The sequence below is a fragment of the Maniola hyperantus genome, chromosome 23 (genome assembly GCF_902806685.2).
Source record: "Maniola hyperantus chromosome 23, iAphHyp1.2, whole genome shotgun sequence".
Taxonomy (NCBI): Eukaryota; Metazoa; Arthropoda; class Insecta; order Lepidoptera; family Nymphalidae; genus Maniola; species Maniola hyperantus.
Window position 1 is genome coordinate 824,314 of NC_048558.1, and position 15,482 is coordinate 839,795.

The following is a 15,482-nucleotide window of genomic DNA, read 5'->3' on the forward strand; positions in this document are numbered from 1 at the left end:
GAGCACTTCCCATTATAAAGGCGATAGGACACGCCAAGAGAGCTTACATCTCTGCGGTGCGCCAGGCTTTCTAACGAGCCGGTTAGCTCGGGGTCGTCCACAAGTCGAACAGCCCGCCTTTGGATCCGATCAAATGAAAGGAGTTGGTACTGGGGTGCTCCAGCCCAAAGGTGTGAGCAGTATTCGATATTTACACCTGTCGAAAATCCATTCCATACTAATATTACAAATGCGAAAGTGTGTTTGTCTGTCTGCTAGCTTTTCACGGTCCAACGGTTAAACCGATTTTGATGAAATTCGGTACAAAGGTAGCTTACATCCCGGGGAAGGACATAGGCCACTTTTTATCCCGGAAAATCAAAGAGTTCCCACGGGATTTAAAAAACCTAAATCCACGCGGATGAAGTCGCGGGCATCATCTAGTCTAAAATATCGAAACATCTTCACATCCCTATAAAAAGTTTTCCCGCGCATGCGTGAGACAAGGGGTGTGCCTTTAAGGAAGGTCCTTGGGGATTAGCTGGTTCACGTAGGCCAACATACCAATATTTGAGCAAATATCTGATCCAATCCAAAATAAGTGAAACTTTTTCTGCATGTATTTAAATTTTTAGTAAGTTGCTATTCTGGTATGAATCTAAATATATAAAAGGAAAAGGTGACTGACTGACTGATTGTATGACTGACTGACTGATCTATCAACGCATAGCTCAAACTACTGAGCTGAAATTTAGCATGTAGAATGTAGATAGCTATTATGACGTTGGCATCCGCTAAGAAAGGATTTTCGAGAATTCAACCCCTAAGGGGGTGAAATAGGGGTTTGAAATTTGTGTAGTCCACGCGGATGAAGTCGCGAGCGTGTACTCGTAGTACTACGATAAAAAAGATTTTTGGGGTAGTTATACCAATAGTTTTTACATGATTCCGCTTATCAAGACTTTTGTTATCACTTTTCAGCAATAATGATCAATAATTACAGTACGCGACAGGTCGAGGTGGCGATCAGGGAGGGAACGCTCCGCACATCCGCACAGCCCCCGCGCTAACCCGGTGCGGGCGAGCTCGGGTGACGTGCGGCTGTGCGGGGCGTCCCCCCGCCTCATGCCGCAATTGCCATCTCCACCGCACCGCACGGCGCGGCGCCGCACCTTAGGCAATAGAAATACACATAGAAAATTTCAACTCTGCGGTCTGCCTATTACAGTTCACGAGATCCAGCCCGCTGCCAGACAGACGGACGGACAGGGTACGGGCAGCGGATGCTTATTAATTATAGGGTCCCGTTGGCATACTCGGGTAGGTACTGAACCCTTAAAATGGCATCTGCATACAGTTTTGGTTTTGGCCGATTTATGCAACGTAAACTTTGAATATAAATAGACTAGCTGATCCCCGCGGCTTCGCCCGCGTAGATTTAGGTTTTTAAAGATCCCGTATAGCCTATGTCACTCAGGAATAATGTAGCTTTCTACTAGTGAAAGAATTTTTAAAATCGGTTCAGTAGTTCCAAAGATTACCCCCTACAAACAAACTTAACGACATTACCTCTTTATATAATAGTATACAAGTATAGATATAGAATATGAGTACACTACCTATATCAAGGAACATAATATTTAGTATATTTTACTCTAGGGACCTATACAGTACTATTATATTATTCTGTGCGTGTGCCTATCATAGAGATTCATCTAAGGTGCCTATACTATCTGTGCCTATGCTACTATTATCTCACTATTGTACATATTCTGAGGTATGACCCCTTAAAAAACCAGTTTCATAATTTTAAGTCTTATTTTAACTTAGCTAAGGTTGATTTTTCTTGTGATTATAATAATAATTGACAGTACCCTGTTACAACTTGCCATTTCTCGTAACCCGTTTCTTTTCATGCATATTTTTTATTGTTATTGTGCATCAAATATTGTAAAATTAAGATTTGGATGAAAATTTTACCAGTGAAATTATACAAAAGTTTATAAAATGCCTAATTTTATGTACTAAACTTTTTTTTAACGTTTTATTAGTGACGCTGACGTGAAAGTTGACGTTTCGTTCTACGCAGTTATGACACAAATTGAAAAGTTCCACATAAGCGTTAAGGCGCTGACAACACTGTCAGAATACGTGGCCCGTGGTTTCTCAACGATTCGTGTGTGTTGTTTATATTTTTTAGTAACCAAATTCGTTATAAAACAACCGAGAAGCTGTAAGTACAGAATCTTTAATTTATATTCTTCGTATATGGCCGAAAATAATAATCCGAATCAGTGTTTATCTTTGCGTAATTTGTGATTTAAAAGTGAGAGCAGCTGTCAAAGTTGTGTTAACATTTTTTCGCAATTTTATCTCAATATCGTATTATTTATTCTAATTTCCGTACTTATTTAGCAAGAATAACATCTAGTGCCCTTGTTGAGTTTAAAGTTTGGTGTAGAAAAGTATTTTTTTGCATGAATATTCTTAATAGATCGTAGGGTCATGAAGTTAATCAGAGTCTGCGATTAGAAGGAAATATTTTGTATGTAATAGCACTTTTATTAAATTAGCATTGATACGTAGTTGTCTATAAATATTTTCTTAACAAGTGATTCGGATTCGTTATGACAAGTAACATGAAGTGATGTTTTTATCAACTTTCAATACTCTTATCAGTTGGTCTATTTTGTAGCCCAGCATCAATGAGTATAATATAACATTAGTTCGAAAGCGGCTGTTTATATTTATATACTTACCTTTTTAAAGAATTAATTAAGTACATACTTTCTAAGTAAGTATACATTTTTGGAATTTTTGTTAACACTTCAGCTAAAAAAAGTGTACTTACCTATAATGTACTACAATAGGTACAAATACTTTACTAAGTTACTTTCTTTTGCTTTTTTAATGTTCTTGTTTAATAAATAAAATATTGCTGTAACAGTAGTAACTTGTAAAGGGATTGCAAGATTAAGATATTGTTTTGCTTGGTTACATAAAATAAAAATGTGACTGACTGACTGATCTATCAGCGCACAGCTCAAACTACTGGACGAATCAAGCTGAAATTTGGCATGCAGATTGCTATTATGACGTAGGCATCTGCTAAGAAAGGATTTTTGAAAATTCAACCACTAAGAGGGTGAAATAGGGGTTTGAAATTTGTGTAGTCCATGCGGACGAAGTTGTGAGCATAAGCTAGTATTCTATTCTAGACACAATTCTAATCTATTCCAGATAATCTGGCTTCAGGATGATGAATCCACAGTACCCGCCACCGGGCCAAAATAACAATGCACCGAACAATCCACTGGGCTTCCCTCCATCCCAAGACTACAATGGCGTCCACAATGCCAACATCTATGGCCAACCCTCCAACGGACCGAGTGATATGTCCCAGAGGATGCAAAACATGAACTTAAATGGTCCACAAGGCCAAAATCAAGGCCAAGGGTTTCAAAACATTCCGGTATCACAGTTACCGCCAGGGCAAATCCCTCCCAACTTTCCACCAACTTCCAATTTCGCTGGACAGTTACCGACAGGGACAAAACCTTTCCAAGGTAGACCTGCAGTGAGCAGTAATCAGCAGCTTCCTCCTACAATGAATCAGAACGCGCCACCATCATCAACACCTGGGATAGGTCTTCCACCAGGTTTTGGTCAACCTAACCAATCTGGGCAGTCACAAAATTCAGGTTCTGCTCAACCACCACCAGGGTTTCAAGTCAAGCCACAACAGCCTGGCATGCCTCCTCAAATGGGTGGACCTCAGCAAGGTTTCCAAGGTCCCGGCATGCAGCCTCAACCTGGACAAATGAGAGGTTCTAGTCAACCTGGCATTCAACAACAGAATTCCGCTCAAGGGTTCCCAGTTCGTGGTCAACAGGGAACTGGTCTTCCATCTCAACCAGGGCAAGGTCCACCACCACAAATTTCTCAGTCAATGCCAGGCCAGGGCCCACCTTCTCAACAATATCCTAGTCAAGGCCAATCTCAACCAACCATAAACTCTGCTCCAGGGTTTTCTCAAGCTCATGTAAATCAACAGCAGAAATTACCACCTGGTCCTGGAGGTTCAGGACCCCAACCTGGCCAATTTGGGTCCCCTCCTGGTTTCCCAACACAACAAGGTACAAATCAAGGTATGCCCACTCCATCTGGTATGCCACCTGGCTTAACAGTACAGTCTGGTCAACTTTCTCAGCCCAACCTACCTCCACCACCTGGCTTAAATCAGCCTGGTCTACCACCTCAACCAGGGCAAATGCCTCAGCCAGGTTTACCCCAACAACCTGGTCAATCAGGACAACGTCCCCCTGGCCAACCGTCACAGCCGGGTTCACAATCTCATTCTGGCTTACCACTTCAGCCAGGACAAATGCCTGGCTTAAAACAGGGAGGACTGCCACCACAGCCTGGTTTACCGCCACAGCCTGGCATGCAACAACCAGGCTTGCCACCACAGCATAGTATGCAACAATCTGGCTTGCCGCCGCCGTCTGGCATGCAACAATCTGGCATGCCGCCGCAGCCTGGCATGCAACAATCTGGCTTGCCACCACAGCCTGGCATGCAACAACCAGGCTTGCCACAACAACCTGGAATGCAACAACCTGGATTACCACCACAACCTGGTATGCAACAACCTGGATTACCACCACAACCTGGAATGCAACAACCTGGATTACCACCACAACCTGGCATGCAACAATCTCAATATAACCAGTACCAGACAATGCCAGGTCTTCCTCACATGCCACCGCCGTTGAGCCAGCAGCAGTACCAGACACCCCCTGGCAGTCAGCCAGGATACGGAGCTCCTGCTCAACAACCTGGTGGCTATCCTGGTAAGATATTTAATTTATTTATGCCCGGTTTCTAAGGTACTTTTATCGACGGTTTATCTATTCAATAGCGCTATTAGTCCGATAACTCGAGACAGTGCGTTTCTGAACAACGAACGCAAGATAAACTCCCTTTAAACTTAACTAGTCAATGTGCGCCGTTTATCGATTCCATAAAGTTATTTGACGTTTCATCTGTCAGTAGGTAGTTCATAGCTTGCGTATTTTTAGATTAAAAAGTCTTTAAACAGTAAGTTCATTACTGAAAAAAATACTATTATATTAATAAAAGTAGTATTGATGGCGAAATAAAAGAATAATATGCATTTTAAACTCGTTCCCTGTAACAGACCCAGCGACAGAATAATGAACTGGTTATCGGGTTCATTGTTATTGTTGTACTCAGAAACGTATGGTCAGTTAACCGACGTCTATCCTATACATAACTTTATTGAATCAATAGCTCATGAGAACATAACTGGCGAGTTCAGAAACTGGGCATTACACATCTTTATTGCTAACCATAATATTTTATTAGCAAGTTACGGCGACTGCGTGCGCATAGGCCTTGCGTAATGGGAAAAAAAAAAATTTTTGGTTTGTCAAGTTTATTTATAACTTTTTAGGGTTTAAACTACCGTGAGTGTTTTCCATTATAAATAATATCTATCCCGTCACACACGCACAGTGCCACACACATATCTGTCACAGCCGCGGCGCGTGCGCGAATTGACTCCCTTGAAAAAATACCCCGGATGGGTTCGAAACTAGTCGGGCTAATGTCGACTAGACATGTGAGTACAGCCGGGATAGATATTATTTATTTATTACATAAACTTTTCGAGTTTCAAGGTCGAATGAGTGATCATGAATCTGAAACCTGCTAAAATGACATTTTTAACCCCAAAACGTAATGTTTCGTCCAGGTATGCCACCAATGCCCCCACAGCCAGCTCAGCCAATGGCAGGGCAGGGCTACCCGCCCTTCCCAGCACAACAGCCGAGCTACAACTCGCAGTACCAACAGCCGCCGCAGAAGAGACTCGACCCTGACCAGATGCCCAGCCCAGTAAGTTGTATCATCATCATCATCATCATCATCATCATCATCATCATCATCATCATCATCATCATCATCATCATCATCATCATCATCATCATCATCATCATCATCATCATCATCATCATGAACCGATCGACGTCCACTGCTGGACATAGGTCTCTCGTAGGGACTTCCACACGTCACGGTCTTACGCCGCCTGAAAATTGTATACTAATGACCTTCTGGACGAATATCGGCCAAAATATACATCATCATCATCATCATCATCATGTCCAACCCATCGCCAGCTCACTAAAGAGCACGGGTCTCCTCTCAGAGTGAGAGTGGCTTAGCCATAGTCTAGGTAGGTAGGTCATAGGTTCCTGCAGACGCCGGAAGAGAGCGGCGCCGTGCTGGAGGCCTTGCTGCAGCAGCTGCCCCTCATGTTCCAGAACAACAAGGAGACGGAGACCATTCTCTTGCCGGCTGTACAGGTATGAAAACATCATCATCATCATGATCAACCCATCGCCGGCTCTGGTGCTCTGTAGCACGGGTCTCCTCTCAGAGCGAGAAGGGTTTTGGCCATAGTCTACCACCCTGGCCATGTGCAGATTAGTAGACTTCACGTACCTTTGAGAACATTATGGAGAAATCCCAGGCATGCAGGTTTACTCACGATGTTTTCCTTCACCGTTAAAGCAAGTGATATTTAATTACTTAAAACGCACATAACTCCGAAAAGTTAGAGGTGCGTGCCCGGGATCGAACCCCCGACCTCCAATTTGAAGGCGGACGCCCTAACCACTAGGCTATCACAGCTTATACAATTTAATACAATTCTTAATTTGTCTCATTTTGTAGTTTAAGTGATTTAGTATTTTTTAAAGCCGCAATGTATAGTGAGCAAAACTCGGGTCAATGCCCCGCTTACGACGCGGAATTGACTCCGAGTGGCCTACTTACGCAACGTTCGTTGGCCGATGTCAGTCAGATGTTTTATTTACGATATATAGTAAACATTTACAAAATTATAGGATTTTTATATTTTTTTTCGTGTTTTTTTGTGGTATCATATCAGTAATCATCAGTACTATCACCTGTCTTTGTTTTTGCCAGCGTTCTTGTTACACCCTGGATGTCTGTTCTGATGTTTCCACGTTTGTTTGTCACAGATCCAAGTGATGGCGGATGACCAACAGAACCGCGGCGGCGTGTTCGTAACCAACGAGAAGGGCCTGGTGCCGCCGCTAGTCACCACGGACTTCGTTGTCGACGATAAAGGGAATGCCAGTAAGTGTTTGTTGTGGGCTCTTCTCAGACCTGGGCGCGTTTGGAACCCTCGTAGCTTTAGTTTTAAGTTTGCGTAATAATTATCACCACTATATCTTACAAATCTAACACCATACCAGACAATCAATACGAGTAATTTATTACCTATTTTGAATAAATCATTTGACTTGACTTTGACTTTGTGTTATTATCTTTATCTTGACTGACTGACTGATCTATCAACGCACAGTTCAACAACACTGGATGGATCGGGCTGAAATTTGATATGCAGATAGCTGTTATGACGTAGACATCCGCTAAGAAAGGATTTTTGGAAATTCAACCCGTAAGGGGGTGATATAGGGGTTTGAAATTTGTGTAGTCCACGAAGTCGCGAGCATAAGCTAGTATAATATAATATAGTATAGTATAATTATATTGTAAACTGATCACTTGGAAATAGCAACGGCCGACTTTGTTGCTGGTTCTTCTCGGTAGGAGCGGCATTCCGAACTTGTGGTAAATTACACTAGTGACGATTCAAAAGCACTTGTAAAAGTTTACTTCAATGAAAATATATTGAAAATGAAAATGAAAATGAAAATCTTTTTTATTCGTATAAACTTTTACAAGTGCTTACGAATAGTCGGATGCATCTACCACTGGTTCGGAATGCCTTTCCTGCCGAGAAGAACCAGCAAGAAACTCGGCGGTTGCTCTTTTCAAATATTTGATATAGATACAAGATTATGCCATGTATAAAATAGTATTTGCAGTCTTGTGCGTTGCTGGAACGAGCTGCAGGTCAAATCCACGCTCTTTTATCATTTAGATAATCTTCAATTGTGTAATATGCTTTTTTCAGGAGCATATTTTTAATAGATTTTTTAAACTTGTGCAAAGGTAAGTCCAAAATAGTTTGCGGGATTTTATTATAAAAGGTAATACCCATATCCACAAATGACTTTTGGACTTTCCTGAGGCGGAAGGTAGGAGCTGCAAGCTTGTCTTTGTTTCTAGTTAGCCTATTGTGTAGATCACCAATTCTCTTGTAACTAAGAATATTTTGTCTTACAAAAATTATGTTATTATAAATATATTGAGAGGCTACAGTAAGGATATCTATTTCCTTAAATTTCTCTCGAAGGGAATCGCGTGGTCTTAAGTTATAAATTGCGCGTATTGCCCTTTTTTGTAATACAAAAATTCTCCCAATATCTGCCGCTTTACCCCATATTAAGATTCCATAAGACATAATACTATGGAAGTAAGCAAAATATACTATCTTTGCGGTTTCCACGTCAGTTAACTGCCGAATCTTTCTAACAGCGTAAGCGGCAGAGCTTAATTTGCTAGCAAGAGTTGATATATGGGTGCCCCATTGAAGCTTCGCATCTAAGGTTATCCCAAAAATGTATTCTATTCTATTCTATCTATTTGTTATGTTTTCATCATCATCATCATCATCAATCCATCGCCGGCTCACTACTGAGCACGGGTCTCGTCTCAAGTGAGAAGGGTTTTAGCCATAGTCTACCACGCTGGCCAAGTGTGGATTGTTTTACATACATGATATTGTGTGTGTTCAGGTCCCCGCTACATAAGGAGTTCCATGTACAGTGTGCCAGTTACTGCTGATCTGTTGAAGCAGACTACCATGCCATTCTGCTTAGTTGTAAGTATCATTACCCATATTATACGAAAGTGTGTTTGTTGGTTTGTTCTTCAATCACGTCGCAACTTTTTATTCCGGTAAATTAAAGTGTTCCCACAGGATTTTAGAAATCTAAATCCGCGCGGATGCAGTCGTGGGCATCATCTACTATTATTATATACATAAACTATCAGCACCCTTATTATAAATGCGAAAGTGTGTTTGTTTGTTGGTTTGTTGGTTTGTCCTTCATTCACGTCGCAACGGTACAATAGATTGACGTGATTTTTGCATGGGTATATATAAAGACCTGCAGAGTGACATAGGCTACTTTTTATCCCGGAAAATCAAAAATTTTCATAAGCCTAATTCCACGCAGACGAAGTTGCGGGCATCAGCTAGTTATGATATGATAAGAAACTACTTTTAGTATAAGGTTGATAAAACATTGAACATCGAAATACTATACCGCCGAGTTTCTTGCTGGTTCTTCTCGGTAGGAACGGCATTCCGAACCAGTGGTAAATTAAAACTACCTGACTATTCTTAAGCACTTGTAAAAAGTTTACATGAATAAAAAAACATTCTATTCTATTCTATAAAGTTAGAATAAAATGGATTTATCTAAAAGTTCTTTTAAAATAGTTTTCTTATATGTTACAGTGAATAAATTTATCCTTTACACATTTATAGCATTTTAAACATGAATATTCTACATTACAATTACTCCACAGCTCGCCCCGATGGCCGAGACAGTGGGCACAGAGCAAGAGCCCCCACTGCTGGACTTCGCCGCGCTAACAGGGTCGCCCACTATGGGGCCCGTGCGCTGCTGTCGCTGCAAGGCGTACATGTGCCCCAACATGAAGTTCATCGATGCAGCACGACACTTCAAGTGCGCCTTCTGCAAAGCCACTTCTGAAGGTGAGACAGAAAAAAATGCCGCTGGCTTCGCTCGCAATAATGTGTTTTTTTACTGTTTTGTTAATCACAAAATATATATAATATATATATCATAATTTTTGTTACTTTTGAGCGCCTTTGAACTTGTGGACAAGGTCAACTGTCAGTGTCCACATTTCTTACAACATTTTCGTATATTTCAGTTCCCATGGAGTACACCCAATACGTGAACAGCATGCAGCAGTACGGGCGCATGCCCGCAGAAATGGCACTCGGCACGTATGAAATTGTTGCAACCAAGGAGTATTGTCGAGTAAGTTAAGGTTTTTCAAGAAAACCTTTAGTACTGTTATGATTTGAAACTTAATGAAAAGAAAAAGAGACACTAAAAAGTGACAAACATCTATAGGATTTAGCCTGCGAGAGAATGAGATAAAATATTTTCATCATCATCATGATCAACACATCGCCGGCTCACTACAGAGCACGGGTCTCCTCTTAGCGTGAGAAGGGTTTTTTTAGTTTTTAGAAGTTTACCACGCTGACAATGGGGCCGATTCTCTTGAACACAATCTCTAAACTAAACTAAATTAATAGGTCTAAATCTAATGCCATCCTTTTCCGCGAGCAGCATTATGAAAAGGATAGCAATAGATTTAGGCGTGCCATTTTAGTTTAGGTTAGAGATTGTGTACAATGGAATTAGCCACAATGTGCAGATTGGCAGACTTCACACACCTTTGAGAACATTATGGAGAACTCTCAGGCATGCAAGATTCCTCACGATGTTTTCCTTCACCGTTAAAACAAGTGGTATTTTAATTACTTGAAAATGATGTGCATTTTGTGCAACTCTGAAAAGTTAGAGGTGCGTGCCCGGGATCGGACCCCCGACCTCCTGATTAGAAGGCGGACGTCCTAACCACTGGGCTGTCACAGCTAGTATTAATGTAATGCTTTAGAGCCTCAATAGCTCAACTGGTAAAGGAGTGGACTGAAAACCGAAAGGTCGACGGTTCAAACCCCGCCCGTTGCACTATAATGTCGTACCTACTCCTAGCACAAGCCTAACGCATAGTTGGAGAGGAAAGGGGTTTTTTTTTTTTTTTTTTTTTTTTTTTTTATTGATCACGTAAATTTCAAAAATACATTTTAAAATAAACAGTTCGCCATCCTCTAGAAACTGTTAAAGTTTATGTGAGGATGGCGAGTTCGCGTTATACAAATTTAATAAAATCTAGGTAACAAACTTATAAAAATTAAAAGCTGTAAATTAGTGCATATTTGTACATATAAAATATCGTTACATGAAGCACTTCCTAGACCTAGACTAGGCATCCAAAGAGGCACCTAGATCCAGGAAGTGCCTCTTACAATTTCTTATAAAAATCGCTCTTTTACTGTAGGTATTTTTTTGGTAGGTAGGTATTAGTCATTTAAAATGGCTAATATTCTTTAAAAAAAAAATGATGTAATTTTGCAGAACAACACGTTACCGAACCCCCCGGCGATCGTGTTCGTCATCGATGTATCCTACAACGCGATCAAGAACGGCCTCCTGCAAGCCATATGCGATAACATTATGGATATTATTGACGTAAGTGCTTTTCTATCATCAATTCATCACCATTGCGATGTTTATCTGCACCCATGCTTTAAATCCTCTATAAAAGATTCTGAAACAGTTAGCTTATTGCCAATAGTAACCATTCTAACCAACCATCTTGATAACCATTTAAGCATCCAAACGAGTGTTATAATGTTGTACTGAATTTCATTATAACACTCCTGTGAAAAAGAGACAGCGCTATACTTTTATTTATTTATTTTATTTTATTTATTAGGAACACACACAATACATTAATTTAACACAAACTACGACACTTATAGACAAACACAGGCTGATAAATGTACCTATAAAATGTGTACACAGCATTTGCAAAATATCTAGACAAATAAAAAGAACTTAACTAACTACTTAACTAAATATACTGCTGGCATAACGAGACAGATTAATGCCAGCAGTATAGCGCTGTCTCTATACTAGGCAATAAGCTAACTGTTTCAGAATCCTTTATAGAGGACTAGCTTATGCTCGCGACTTCGTCCGCGTGGACTTCATAATTTTCAAACCCCTATTTCACCCCCTTAGGGGTTGAATTTTCAAAAATCCTTTCTTAGCGGATGCCTACATCATCACAGCTATCTGCATGCCAAATTTTAGCCCAATCCGCTTAGTAGTTTGAGCTGTGCGTTGATAGATCAGTCAGTCAGTCAGTCAGTCTGTCAGTCACCATTTCCTTTTATATATTTAGATTCATAATATTATGGGTGTAGATAAAGTCTTGTATGCAACTGTTGATAATTAGGTATTAAAACACTCAAGTCATACTATTAACCGACTTTCGTGTTTTAATGCCCCTCTTTATACAACAGTTGCATAAATAACTATTTTTTAATTCCCATTGTTTTTATAATATTCCTTGAAGTACGAGGATGGTTCTTACGGAGAGAAAAATTTAAAAAATTGCCTGAAAAAGAATCGACTGTTAGGCGCTACGAAGTTCGCCGGGGCAGCTAGTATAGGGTCACTTAAGGGCTTATAGGGTCACTTTGTTGTCTGTCTGTCTGTCGGTCAAGAAACGTACAGGGTAGGTAGATCTTATAGCACAAGTAAAGTAAAAAAATCCGAAAACCGTCAATTTGTGCTTACGTCACACCCAAAAAAAATTAAATATGTTAATGAATAAATAATTAGTATTTTCAATTTTCAAAGTTAGATAAGTGATAACTATACCAAGTGGAGTATCATATGAAAGGGCTTTGACTTTGCTCAGACTTAAGAATGAGTTAGAACGAGACAGATTTATGTGAGAGCTCTCTCTCATGTTCGATCTGTCTCGTTTTATTTCTCTCTTAAGTTAGAGTGCGCTCTATAGATCTCAACCTAAAACCTGTAAAAAACCACATCTCCATGGCTGCCATCATCATGTGGCATCCATGGAGACGGTCTCCACTCAAGGACTTTCCGGCTCCAACGGCCATCACCTCTACGACAGGCATGACCTGCTCACTGCCACTTCAGCTTGCTAATAGTTTGGGCTATGTCAGTGACCTTGGTTTTCCTGCGGATCTCCTCATTTCGGATCTTGTCCCTCAAGGAAACTCCTAACATAGCCCTCTCCATAGCTCGCTGAGCGACTTTAATTTAATTTTAATTTTAATTTAATTCTTTATTTAATAAGGCAACAAAGACCCATATTTTGTTAGTACACATATAATGCTTAAAAAAACTATGTTAGTATATTTTGTTAGTATAATGCTTAAAAACTATGTTAGTATAAACATTTTATTATTATTTTATTTTTACAACAGCTATCATAATAGGGCGCAAACAATTAGACTTTGGGATCACTTTCAAGCCCTCGTCCGGTCAATACTCTGCGTATTTACCGGACGAGAACTTGAATGAAATGCTGGAGAATTGGCGTATCCAGCTTTCCCGCCATCATATTCAGGATACTGTTGGAGCTCGAACGCAGCCTTGCCAGGATGGATGACGTCCTTTTCCTTATTATGGTATAGAAATCATCCGTTCGTGCTTCTGCAAACATGCCTGACGCCGAACAAAACCGCGGCAAGCCCAACAGTATCCTGAAACCATTGTTGTATTGCACCCTCAGCGTGTCGAGTGCCTTTTGAGTGTAGTTAGTCCACAGGCCCCCCGTGTAGAAGGTTTGACAGTAAGCTTTAAATAGCTTTAAACAAACTACTAAAATTTCACCATGAATATGTACTTTTGCAGGCGATACCGAAAGACGAACAAACGGGCAAGAGCTGGACGCGAGTCGGCTTCATCACCTACAGTACTACAGTGCACTTCTATAATATCAAGGTACAAGTTTTCGCATTTCACGAAGACGAGTGGCTCATGCTTGTGTTTAAGTTGACGTATTGACGACCTCCCTGGCGCAGTGGTGAGCGCTGTGGTCTTATTAGTGGGAGGTCCCGGGTTCGATTCCTGGCAGGGATTTGGAATTTTATAATTTCTAAATTTCTGGTCTGGTCTGGTGGGCTTCGGCCGTGGCTAGTTACCGATACGATGCCGTGTAGAAACCAAAGGGGTATGGGTTTAATAAAAACTGCCATACCCCTTCCAGGTTAGACCGCTATCATCTTAGACTGCATCATCACTTACCATCAGGTGAGATTGCAGTCAAGGGCTAACTTGTATCTGAATAAAAAAATAAAAAAAGTCGTATCGGTATACGTAAGGTACACTAAATGTGTGCGTTTGACAGCGCTTGCTCGCGACTGATTGGTCCGACATGCACGCACACTTACGCAATGACCATTAAACGACGTAACCACATCTAAAGTTCACTCGCCTTCGTGAATTGCAAGAACTGGAATGTATTCAAATCATCATCATAATCAACCGATAGACGTCCACAGCTGGACATAATTCTCTTGTAGGGACTTGCACACGGTCTTGCACCGCCTGAATCCAGCGGCTCCCTGAGACTCGTCTGAAGTCGCCCGTCCACCTAATGGGGGGTCTAGGTCTACCAATATACATGAATTTAAAAAAAAAATAGCGAGCAGGCGGGTCACCTGATGTTAAGTGATATATCGCTGGCCATAAACATTTGCAGCACCAGAGGAACCGCCAATGCGTTGCTACTTGCTGGCCTTTCAGGAATTATAATAGACTAGCTTATGCTCGCGACTTCGTCCGCGTCGACTACAAAATTTCAAACCCCTATATAACCCCCTTAGGAGTAGAATTTTCAAAAATCCTTTCTTAGCGGATGCCTACGTCATAAGAGCTATCTGCATGCCAAATTTCAGCCCGATTCGTCCAGTAGTTTGAGCTGTGCGTTGATAGATCAGTCAGTCAGTCAGTCAGTCAGTCAGTCACCTTTTCCTTTTATATATTTAGACTAGCTTATGCTCGCGACTTCGTCCGCGTGGACTACAAAATTTCAAAACCCTATTTCACCCCCTTAGGAGTTGAATTTTCAAAAATCCTTTCTTAGCGGATGCCTACGTCATAATAGCTATCTGCATGCCGAATTTCAGCCCGATCCGTCTAGTAATTTGAGTTGTGCGTTGATAGGTCAGTCAGTCAGTCAGTCAGTCACCCTTTCGTTTTATATATTTAGATTTTAGACTAGATGATGCCCGCGACTTTAACTTTAACTTTAATTTCTTTTTTCTTTCTTACATTTAATTTTCGTTCCAGGGTACATTAGCACAACCGCAGATGTTGTCGGTGGGTGACGTGGGCGACATGTTCGTGCCGCTGCTGGAAGGGTTCCTACAGACGCCGGAAGAGAGCGGCGCCGTGCTGGAGGCCTTGCTGCAGCAGCTGCCCCTCATGTTCCAGCACAACAAGGAGACGGAGACCATTCTCTTGCCGGCTGTACAGGTATGAAAACATCATCATCATCATGATCAACCCATCGCCGGCTCACTACAGAGCACGGGTCTCCTCTCAGAGTGAGAAGGGTTTTGGCCATAGTCTACCACGCTGGCCATGTGCGGATTGGTAGACTTCACACACCTTTGAGAACATTATGGAGAACTCTCAGGCATGCAGGTTTCCTCACTATGTTTTCCTTCACCGTTGAAGCAAGTGATATTTATTGAATTAAAACGCACATAACTCCGAAAAGTTAGAGGTGCGTGCCCGGGATCGAACGCCCGACCTCAGATTAGAAGGTGGACGTCCTAACCACTAGGCTATCACGGCTTGGCATGGAAACATACTTGAATGTAA

At 41.3% G+C, this 15,482-nt stretch overlaps 1 protein-coding gene across 5 annotated transcripts in view; it reads left to right on the plus strand.

Moving 5' to 3' along the window:
• The first annotated feature begins 2,117 nt into the window (after positions 1-2,117).
• Positions 2,118-15,482, plus strand: part of Sec24CD (Secretory 24CD) — a 33,840-nt gene continuing 20,475 nt past the window's right edge. For 3 of the 5 annotated variants that reach the window (XM_069506690.1, XM_069506692.1, XM_069506691.1), the window contains exons 1-10: positions 2,118-2,212; positions 3,220-4,832; positions 5,756-5,898; positions 7,047-7,164; positions 8,733-8,818; positions 9,532-9,721; positions 9,904-10,013; positions 11,184-11,297; positions 13,506-13,595; positions 14,946-15,131. In XM_069506690.1, the coding sequence (XP_069362791.1) occupies positions 3,236-4,832; positions 5,756-5,898; positions 7,047-7,164; positions 8,733-8,818; positions 9,532-9,721; positions 9,904-10,013; positions 11,184-11,297; positions 13,506-13,595; positions 14,946-15,131 (2,634 nt within the window). In that variant the 5' untranslated portion in view covers positions 2,118-2,212; positions 3,220-3,235. The remainder of the gene's footprint in view (positions 2,213-3,219; positions 4,833-5,755; positions 5,899-7,046; positions 7,165-8,732; positions 8,819-9,531; positions 9,722-9,903; positions 10,014-11,183; positions 11,298-13,505; positions 13,596-14,945; positions 15,132-15,482) is intronic. The other 2 variants (XM_069506693.1, XM_069506694.1) reach the window with 2 other exon arrangements.